The sequence below is a fragment of the Acanthopagrus latus genome, chromosome 8 (genome assembly GCF_904848185.1).
Source record: "Acanthopagrus latus isolate v.2019 chromosome 8, fAcaLat1.1, whole genome shotgun sequence".
NCBI lineage: Eukaryota > Metazoa > Chordata > Actinopteri > Spariformes > Sparidae > Acanthopagrus > Acanthopagrus latus.
The window spans coordinates 11,227,422-11,238,594 of record NC_051046.1 but is presented as its reverse complement, the minus strand read 5'-3'; the positions used below and the strand labels follow the sequence as shown (position 1 = coordinate 11,238,594).

The window sequence follows — 11,173 nt, the reverse complement described above, 5'->3', positions numbered from 1 at the left end:
TTCTTTTTACCCAGTTGCAATTTATTAAATTTCACAGATAACAAAACAATGGTCATTTGAGAACAAATATTACGTTACATGAAAAAACATGTACATAAGACTTGGAAAAGAAAACCACCAACTAAGAATATCAAGGAACACAAGTACTGATACAGATCTACAAACTACCTAATGCACTGTAGTACATAGGACTTCAGTTTAGCTCCATGTAACTGTTTTAAATATGTTACATGATGACAGACTTATGTACTGTAAGTATGTGCAGGATAAACATGGTGGCTCCATAGAAAATGACCAAAGATAGCAAGCATATAACACATGCTTTATATTGTAGCAAAGTACATGTGATATACAGTATTTACTGGACAGGCAAACTACCACTAAAACTAAAGCTTTACACTGATCAACACAGTAGGTTGGAAGTACATCATCTACCCACAAGGAGCATAGTGTACTATTGGTTGGTAATAGTGAGAAAGACCTGCATTTCTATTTTCACTCTACATGCCATCAATGGTCACACGGTGCCTAAATTCAACCAATCCACTGCTCATATGGTTTTTCGTACTCTATGTTCCTATGATGAACTAACAGTAATAACTGGTACAGTAATCCTAAGTGTCACACTTAAGAACCAGTTGACCTGGGTTCGAAAACCCCACCAAGCTTTGGGTCATTAAAGCGAAGTCCTTCTGTGAATCTACTCATACCAGAGGTCAGTCAGGTCCAGGGTTTCAAGCAATACATGACTACAGGAAATCACAAGCTATAAATATTTATGTACAATCATATTGAGGCATTTAAAAAAAATATATTCCCATGCAGGACAGTATGCAAAAATAACTTATAAAATGTCTCTTTCACTGAGCAAAATAGTTTTCATACAAGGGTTCTTTTCAAGAAACAATGGTGCTAATGTCTATACTTTGTTTAAAATAGATAAAATACCAATTACATGATCAATCAGATAATTGACACTTTCATTAATGCAGATAAATCAATATGGGCAAAGTACCTTGTACTTAAAATATTCATTAAATATATTCTATTTAATCACTACTCAAATTTACATTTTTCAAGTTAATTCATGATTCAATTGATAAATTATGACTCAATTCAGTGATTACAAAGAGTGGTACCAGGACACTGAAACACCAGTGATGATAGCGTATTCATACCTTTAGCTAATTCATAGAATCAAAAATGTTTTGAAACATGTAAAAAGGTGACTAAGCTGAAAGTGTACTACAACTTCAACTTGGGAGACACATTTCAATCCCCTTAATAAAAACAGAACACTAAGCATACGCATGATGTCTAGATGAATAATGAAGAAAATGTGGCAAGTCTCATGAAACCTGTTGCAAATACCCTGTGGCTGCCCATTGAACACATGAAAACAAAACATGTCCTACAAGTCTTTAAATAACCATCAAATGGAGACACTAAATGGTACTGAGGAAAGTGCTATAGATGTGAGGTGAAATGTTAGAGATAGCAACGGGGAGAGTGATTTGTTGATTTGCTGTATGGCGTCTCTTCCCTCATCATCATCGAGAGACACTTGAGTTTTCCTATGTGGTTTGTGTATACGTGTTGGGATGGGAAAGAGGGTGTATGAAAGCATGTGCTACTCCTATGACACACTGGAGCAGTGGATGCTGGGAGAGCCCATCTGTGTGAGGACCTTGTCCAGCCACTGCAAAGGGCCATTGAGATGCAGTTCTATCCAGCAGGGGGTGCTGGTCACTGTTTGACGCCTGCAGGGTACAGAGAAGAGGGGCAAAACAGTTGGTCATTACTGATGGTTTTCATACTACATCATAGTACCATAGTGACATGTCAATGTGGATGTAAATTCATTATTATATAATAATGAGTAATGCAAAGAGACAGTCTTTTCCGTGTTTCTTAAATTAGCACCAACATTGAAGCCAACTGTACAGGCTATTTCTGAAGTCATTCAGCTTTTTATCAGACATGTTTTTCTCCAAGGTGTTTGGTGCCAGAAATCTAACACGCGTCACTCAAAGTCCAGTGGGAATCCCCCTCACCAAGGGTGTCTGAAATGTGGTCACCTCCCACTCCATGTCCTCCACATTCTTTGTCCGTTACTCAACCCTCTCTTGCCGACCCAAAGCTGCACCCTCCCCCATTGCTCTCTTTTTCCCTTTCCAAGTCAGCTACCGTCTGTGCACAGCACTTCTTGATTTGAGAACTGAATTTGATTATCCCGACCATAAACATCAAGAATTTTCTTTTAAGTTTGGGGCTTAATGAAACATTTGTCTTAGTTGCGAACCCTGAAACAAAGTGAATACATTTTGCTTTTGTTTGCCGATGACTTTGAACAGACTTGGACAAAGACAACATAGGGCTTGCGTTAAAGCAGGTACTTCAGTCCACCTCTGAAAGCCGATAAAACACTTAAACATGGATTGGCTTTCACACCAAACGACTGAGAGAGAAAAGGGTCTAAATGTGTCTGGTCTGGGTTGTTAAGGACTTTATGTGCTGTTGTGTCTGCAGAATGATGTCGTCTACCAAGAGAGGTGCCATGAGGGCAGGGGAGGTTCACAGAGGGCCCACTTCAGACCCCCTTAATTTTCCATTTTCTGCCCCCACACTCTGGGGATTACTCAGACCTGACAGCCTCCCTCAACATTCACTCTGTCTATACTAGGACATAACTCTGTCGGAGAGAAGAAAGGACAAAAGCAAGGTGACAGAATGAGGCTGTAGTTCACTTGCTGAGTCAGTTAAGTATTACTTTAAGTCTTGAATCTGCTGATCAATTCTTTATGTTGGCACATTGGAATTTTCACCATTTGTATTGTTCTTGTGAAAAAGTTGTTGTATTTTTATTTTACATTTCATTACCTGTACTCAGCTCCCCAGCCCTTGACAAAACTCATGCGAATGGTACACATCCTGGTCAGCTGGTAGACGGCCTCAAAGCCCTGGTTGACTGACTGGGCGAGCAGAGCAGCAAACTCCTGGTTGTTAAAGATCTTCAAGTTGCAGCCTGCAAAATAAAGAATTATTATTAGGATTACGTCAGCCTCTAATGGTCTCAAGTGTTCTTGTGCATCCTCTCACGCTAACCTGGTGGTATTTTACAGACAGTGGCAGGATGCCAGCCATAGCGCTGGTTGCAGTTGGGACTCTGGACAAAGATGGCACTGTCACTGAGACACTCTGCAAACACCTCTCCCCCAATGTAGTACAACCTCACACCCCGTCCTGGAAACGGAAGAGAGAAGATTTTTGCTCAGCCTACTGATTATGTCGAGCCCAAATATAAAAGGCAAATTACATCAAAGCTTATGTGGTCGCTTTGAAATAAAATGAGTACCTATGTGTCTGCGTGTTAGCTCTACTGCCGAGTTGCGGTTGACGTTGGACAGCAAGCCTAGACAGAAGCGTTCAGAGTTGGAGGGGTCTGTGAATCCATCGACTGTGAGGGAGGGCTGGGAGGCGTGGAAGGTCTCTCCTACACGTTGGTTCAGCTCGTAGTAGGAGATAGAGCACCAGAAGGCAGACTCACAGTACGTCACAGGTTGTAAGTCTGTGTGAGCAGAGGGCAGATGTTAGATGGAGACATTAACAAAAATATGTCCTCCAGTTAGGTCCAAATAAACAATTAAGATATTCATGAGAACAGGTAAACTGCTCCGTGGTCAAACAAGCATCTGATTGTGAAGATGCACCCTGCTGATAAAGTTTCCCTTTGATTTCTCCTCAAGAGCTCTTTCCCACGACCCTAATGGCACCAGCCAGGAATGGCCAAGACATGACTAACTTAATTATTTATTTTTACAATGACCTCCTCGTGGCTTTCCACAAAGATAGAATAACCTGGCAACCGGATATTATTATTATTATTGCATTACCTTGAACTTTCTGTCGCTGGCTTTTCCACTGATGAGGACAGACCATAGACAAAGACTTCATTCATACCATACTTACTCTGTTACTGCCCTGAGGCTGTGCCTCCCAGACGTAGTCCACCTTCCTGTATACTGCTCATCAGTCTCTCTGAGATATTCTAATCCAATAGTCTGTGGACTTCATATGAACAGCACCATCACTAAAACAGCTGCTATTTTTGGTTTACTGGCTTGTTTCGACTTGTTCTGACTTTGGTAGTCACCCGGTCACTGGGTGCAGTCAGGTGGGGATGGGTCCATTGTTGCAGGATGATTCAGACTAAAAGCTGTCTTGGGCTTGTGGTACGTGTATGATATTACTTTCTTCAGCATACATGGTCTGCACTATGTGTTTAGGCAGCTGAGTTGTCAGGGTGTCCTCAGTATTTATTCTAATTTATGCCAGGGTCACAGAGTTTGCAACTCTGACTGGTAGGTGTCTATCCATCTTCAGTAACAGAACTATCTTAGTTTTAAATATAACTAGTTACCCTTTCCTTGGGCATTTTAATCAATGAACCTGTATTTAACCATAAGTGACGACAGGAACCGTTTGGGCTTGTAGAGCTTGAACGTTGTGTTGTTTAGTTTGTTTGACCAATACAATATCGTGGAGATAGCTCAGGAGTACTGTCCACATTTAATCTCAAAACTGAAAAATGTAAATGTCCTAAATGACAAATATGTAGAGGAGCAAAAATGGAGGAACTTTAAAAATACCATAATCTCAGCTGTTTTATGACCCTAGTGTAAAATGACAAACAAATGAACCTTTAACCCATGGAGTGTGAGATGATTGCAAGGCTACACATCCTGTAATATATGTGATGGGAAGATTAATATGTCCATTTTTCGCCATGTGTGTAGTTTGAGTGTGTTCACGATTTGACAGCGAGCATTGAAATCACTTTTATCCTAAATTCATTACTTAAAAACTCAAAGTTCAACTCTGAGTGTAGAAGTATTCCACCCTCAAAAATTCCACAATGGCAAAAAGAAAAATAGGCGAGTGACCATGGAATGTACAATTTCTAACAATCCCACAATGCAATCTATAGTTGGGAAAATTACAGTTGCACAACTCAGTGACTGTCAGTGATGCTGGAATCTCAATTCACTGCTCACCATTTAGTGAACTCTGGAATGTCACAGCAACCAACCAGATAAGTGCACATAACGAATGATATGCTCCGTAAGTAGAGCTGAACCCGTTGGTTTTGCTTACCAAGATTACTGTTTGCGGGTGACACGGGATTGGGCGACAGGCTGGGTGAACCTAAAATAGAGCAGTAATAGAGGACTGGTTCATGATCCTGATAAGGCATAATTAGAACAGTATGTGCTTGAATTGTGTGCACTGTCATGTGACTCACCTGTGTCCATGCTGTGGTTGAGCTGGTGATCATTTGTTTCACCATCCTCACTCAGATACCCCGGTGGGGGAGTTTCTGTAACATATAAAAAAGATTCTCAGCATACCAAAGGTCTGATTGATTTAAATTGCTAAGATACATTTTTGTGACTTCATGAGTGCGTTATGGTTTTTTGTTTTTTGTAAATTTTAGGTCAATCTTGGACAATAGTGGCAAAAATATCAACGTAACTGTCATTTACCAAGCTTGCAGTCTGCATAGGTTCAAGTTTCTGTTTGTTTCCCAAGTGCCTACTTTAACCAGTTTTAATACACAATACATTCAGGGATACAAACATTTTCTCAGTCTTCTCTAAATTAAGCACACACTGAATAATTAATAATGAGATTAAGAGTTCAAAGACTTTCAAGTTCTGTGCACAGAAGTAATGACATTGTTTTTCTTACCAGGAATATAGTTACTCTGGGGCTCAATGCCAGCAGGGAAGTTGGTGTTCTCGGGGATGGATGGGCTGTAGTCATCCAACGGAGGAAACTCTGCAGGGATATCTGTATGTCGTGGCACTAGGACAGGAGGCAAAACTGGAAACGCAGAGATGCATTCATTATGGACCAGTGCAGTTTGTTTATATATCGTATGGCAAAACACATTACCTCAAATACAGTCATTTAGATCATGTAGCAATTAACTGCACTCACTTGGTGTCTCCACCCTCTGATAGTGGTAGGGGTTGACGCAGACTTCATCCTTCTTCGTGTGGAAGGCAAATTCACAGTGGTCGACAGCCCTCAGCTCATGGTGAGACTGCAGGTCTGGCCAGCGCCACAAGCGACAGTAGATGACGTGTGGAAGACCTTTTCTGTGGGAGACCTGAAGACGCCCATCTAAAGATCTGCAAGACACAGCAGAAAAGACTGTAGTGGAGCATGCATATCAAATGTAACTGGACGTAACAGTTTTTAAATTCTAAGTCACAACCTTATATGTATTACGTATAGTTCTGAACACATTGACTGATGGCAGAACACCAAATCATTTGACTGATGTCAGGCCAGGCTAAACCTCTTCTATTCATTCCCAATACTGCCTTTTACGATGTTGTTATCTCATTTAGAACATTAAAATACTGAAAGTATGAAAGATAGCATTTTATGACAACCATTTCCTCAGCCTTTCTAACATAGCAGCACCAGTAAGGGGATCATCAGTTGTCAGAACACCCTTAAAATGTCAGCCAGTTGTCAAATAATCATGTCAGAATACAGACAACAGAATCACTACAAAATAGAGCTGTAAGAACAAGTTGATTTAATCAATTCAATATTAATGTTTTTGTAATTTTTCATGCAAAAATATCAAATATTTGCTGGCTCCACCTTCTTAAATCTAAGATTTGCTGTTTTTCTTTGTCATTTGTGATAGTAAGTTAAGACTCTTTTGGTTTTGCACTGTTGGTTTGACAAGACATTTGTAGACGTCACTTCACTTATTGATAACAAACTGATACAGTCCAACTATGAAGTAGCGAAAATTAAAGTGACTGTACAGATAGACGTTTGATTGACACATGAACAAAAAGTGATTAAAAAAAAGTGTACCTGTGAAGAGTAGGATCATATATATTTTCGTGAAATTAATATTATGACTAAAAAAATATAAAGTGAAGACTATGACAGTTCCTGGGCCTCTCCCCTCACATGGAGTCCAGTGTGGTGATGGATTTTTTCCAGCTGAACTCAACAACAGTTCAGCTCATTGTTGAGCTGTCAGACAAGGAAACGTGGTTTTCATTCTAACATGCTTTGGCCTCCTGCAAATTATGTCACAGAGGACTTTGGGTTTAAAACAAACAAGTTAAAGCTAGTTTGGTGGTGGTAGCTTAAAGGTAGCGACCAAAATAACCAAATATTATAACTCCTGTTAATTTACATGTAAATGGTGATAATGTCAAACATTTGATTAAATCTAAAAAAAGTCAAAGTCAACCTTTTATTGTATTATTTTAGTGTCAAAGGGAATGAGATGCATGGTGATAAAAATGACACTTCTAGTGCAGATATATTTCATGTTAATATGGCACGTTGGAAAGTAGGAAGAAGAAGAAATGGCCACAGTTCTAAAGGGCTGAGACTATTTTTTTTTTTACTGATTTATCTGCTGACTATTGCTGCTATTCAAATGAGTCAGTTAAAGCTTTCAGACTACACTGGTGACCACAACAAAAGACATCAGTTCAGACTCATCTTCCGGCACTGACAACAATTTGTTGGGTCAGCTGAGGTCAGCAGCCCCATGCCTCTGCCTAGATTGACCTGGACTCTCTCCTCCTGTCTCCCTGATTTGCCACTCTGATATGATGACCACTCTGATACCCAGCTGGACTGAGGCAAACCTCTTATCCACCAGAAGGAACATCACCCAGCTAGAACACAGACAGCTTGAAGCAAAAATGTGCATGTGTGCCTTTTCACCCAACAGGTCAAAACAGCATTAGTGTAATAAATCTCTCACACACACATACTGTATGAGACAAGGACAACTGATCTCCTCTCAATGAACACAATGCAAATGTTTTAGTAGGCCTACATAATTTTCTATAGCACCTCAGGCCTGCGTTTGACCATTTATAATGCTGACAACCCATTTCTCCCTAATCCCCCTTACAGGAGGTGATGAAAGTACAGCATCAAGTGGACCTACTGCCATACAGAACCTCTATATCCCCAACAGACAGCAAGACAGCTGTTATTCTCTAAACCTACAGTCACTAAAACACAATCCAAACAGTGGCCCACGCCCTCACTAGAGCCCAGAGCACATTCCCAAGGACTGAGAAAGAGTTTTTAATGTAGGTTGACACCCATGCTCACACTCAGTTTTATTAGCAATTAGGCCTACAAGGAGCCCGATTAAATATTCCTTGGAAAAAATGACTTTAAAGGATTCCTAACACTGATGGGTGTATTTTAGCTCCCTTAAATGCCTATTACTAGCCGGGCTGAAAGGTGTACCTGCCTTATTTATTGAATAAGCAAAAAAACAGTAGAGATGAGGGTTGCAGTGATTTTCCGTTTTCAAGGCATGCGGCAGTGTACTGCTTGGCGAATATCATACTGTGTCTATTCGCTTATATATGGTGATTAAATTCTTCACCATACTGCTGTAAAAGAAGTAACATTTCAAGTTTATATAAACGTTCATATTTGTCAGGACATTATATTTTTCACACAAATATAATAAATAGTTTTAGAAGGTTTATTCATTGACTGGTTGTTTAAATTTTGACACAAAGACTTTGATTTTTCTGAAAAATGAATATCATTCCCAAATGCTGGTTTTGGGTCTCCTTGATTTCAAATATTTGGGATCGACCTTGAAAAAGTCACTTCAGTCGACCCCAAGCAGAAGGGTTGACTGATATGGAAAGAGTAAGGGAAATGGAAAGATCACATTAAAGAACTCATGCACTATGTGTTGTATGTTGTTTTATCTTTTTATGTCTTCCTGATTGAGTCATTGTCATTTGGTGATAAAGATTGGATTTCCCCATCTAGCCAGGACAACAGAGGGGAATTAAGATACAAGGTGGACACTGGTTTACATAGTTGCTGCTCACTTAAGACAGTGTCCAAGAAGTAAACACGTGCATCCAACATCCAACCAAGTGAAAAACATTACATCAGCAAAACTGACTCATTCAGACCACAGACTACAACTGTTTGCGCTCACTGTCCTGTATCAAACATCCACTTCTCATGTCAATACACTTGTGTCTTTTTAGACTGATGGGTATCCCAAATGGGGAATCCCAAAACGAGCCCTTATTCCAACTTTCCCAGAGTACGCACACACACTCCAGTCTAAACATCCTCTGTGAGTCAGAGCTCTGCCTCGCTAAAACACCCCTTCTCCTGGTCGCCACACGTGTGAACTGGGCACTTGTTTATGTATGGACCACAGCTACCATGTCAGCTGGTGGAACTTGCTAGACCTTTTTTTTCTGTAAGATTGCTCAAGCTTTTCAGAAACACTAACTACTACTGTTGTACACATTCCAACCATTTAGTCGTAATGTTCCTGCTGACAGGAATATGCTCCTTGGTGTACTGGTCATGCAGGTTGTGCAAACAAGCTAACGATGGATAAAAAATGACATAACAGACTTAAATGTATGGGTTGACGGATAGAGATTAACCATGTCTTTTTATAGTAATGTTAACTGAAGTTCATAACAGTTAACATTGCATGGGTTAAACTGATAAAATACTAATTGGCTGTTACTCGTGTACACAAGAATGTACTAAATAAGCTGAAAGACAGAAGGCTAAGTTTGCATTGTTCAGCTAATGCTAGCTCTATTCAGTACTCACAATGGCAGCTGAAGCTAAATGTCAATGCTATCAAAACGCTTAGCATAACACTGAACTTTGTATCTCTTCATCAATACACGTAGCAACCAACCTGTCAAAATGAACGTAAAAAAGCTAACAAGGAAAAATGCTTCACTAACAAAGCATTGTGCTTCTAATATTAGCTCAAGCTAACTAGCAAGCTACTTGCTAACGTTTGCTAGCTGTCATCAACCCTAGCTTGCCAGTTTCGAGGCAGCCAGTTAGCTGTGTCGTTACCTGGGTATTGTTATGCATTTCGTGTTGACATTCTGTGTGGTGATGGCTTTTTCCAACTCGTCCAGCTGTCCCGTCTTTTTCAACTTCTTCACAAGACTTTTGACTGCCTTTTCGCACCATTTCTCCTCCTGCCCATTCTGCTCTCCCTTCTTCCAGCCCAGCAGCCTCTTCACGATCGGTGGAGTGAACGGTAATATAGACATGTTTAAATCGCAACTTAAACAATTTATGAAAGGACTCGGATTTAATTCTGCCGCCCAGAGTTGCAAACAGCACCGCTGTCCTTCCTATATCAACGACTAAACTAAGCCCGCTAGCTAGCTTAGCTAGCTAAACTCCCAGTGGCTGGTCGCTGCCGGGGACTCGGCAGCAGCGGGCTGCGTCGCAGGTTCACTCCGCTCAAGTTGTCCGTCTGTCGGAGAGGAGCAGCTCCTCATCCAGCCGGGCTGCCTGCCTGCCTGCCTGCCTGCCCCTCCTCCTGCTGCTCCGTCAGCTGGTCTGCCCTCCACCTGTATAAAGCAAGTGTGTTGGGCATATGCAATTTAACTCTATTTTTATAAACATTACAGAAACACCTGTAAATTAAAAATTGTTGCATTAAAAAAAAAAACAACCCAAAAAACAAACAAACAAACAAAACAAAACAAAAAACATGCAACAGATTTTTTTTCTTTCAGCTCCTGGTCTTTGCTTGGAATAAAACAACAACTAAAATGCTCTGAACTACTTTGTCACCACTTCGACTGATTTGCTTTGACTTCAAATTCCCCCCACTCAGTGTGTCCCCTTTTATTTATGCCGGGTTATCAGTGTCATGGGTCAAACTTAAGAGGCAAGAAATGGAAAAAATGTTGTAATCAGAGATGTGTCGACACTGAAAAGTGATCCAACTTTTGCATTTACTGTGTCCACGAATAGAAAGACCCTGAGGAGTAATCTCTTTGATCCCCTCATAAAAGTGATTTAATTTCACCTCAGATGCATCGCTCCAGAAATGGACGAGGGGGGACGACTGTTCATTCACTGGCATTTGGGGGTTTTATGGTGTTATTGATAAGTGCACCGCTTGACTGCCGCCTCCGGTGAACAGCAGTGTGCCCGTGCTATAAATATCTGTGTCCAGGAGCAGCCCCTTCCCTTGTCTCTATTTATAACCTCCATCAATGACTGCTGTCTATTTTTAAGCAAGTATTTGGCAAAGCTTCTCACTTCCTTCTTCTTAAATAAATATTATAGCCATCTT

At 40.5% G+C, this 11,173-nt stretch overlaps 1 protein-coding gene across 1 annotated transcript; it reads right to left on the bottom strand.

Annotated features, from left to right (window-relative positions):
* On the bottom strand, positions 1-10,589 carry smad3b (SMAD family member 3b). The gene is made up of 9 exons (XM_037107457.1): positions 9,931-10,589; positions 6,001-6,194; positions 5,749-5,883; positions 5,303-5,377; positions 5,155-5,205; positions 3,356-3,568; positions 3,106-3,243; positions 2,881-3,025; positions 1-1,760 (listed from the first exon to the last, which is right to left on the bottom strand). Exons 1-9 carry the CDS (start codon positions 10,131-10,133, stop codon positions 1,637-1,639), a joined length of 1,278 nt encoding a protein of 425 aa, XP_036963352.1. The 5' UTR covers positions 10,134-10,589; the 3' UTR covers positions 1-1,636.
* Between the last annotated feature and the right edge of the window lie 584 nt (positions 10,590-11,173).

What these genes read in the sequence shown, in the direction of transcription:
- smad3b (XM_037107457.1), bottom strand. Translation starts at nt 10,133, where the DNA reads ATGTCTATATTACCGTTCACTCCACCGATCGTGAAGAGGCTGCTGGGC. An exon ending in TCAGAGGGTGGAGACACCAA is followed by an intron (nt 5,884 to 6,000) that starts GTGAGTGCAGTT and finishes CTGCGTTTCCAG; the next exon opens with TTTTGCCTCCTGTCCTAGTG. An exon ending in GGCTGGGGAGCTGAGTACAG is followed by an intron (nt 1,761 to 2,880) that starts GTAATGAAATGT and finishes TGTACCCTGCAG; the next exon opens with GCGTCAAACAGTGACCAGCA.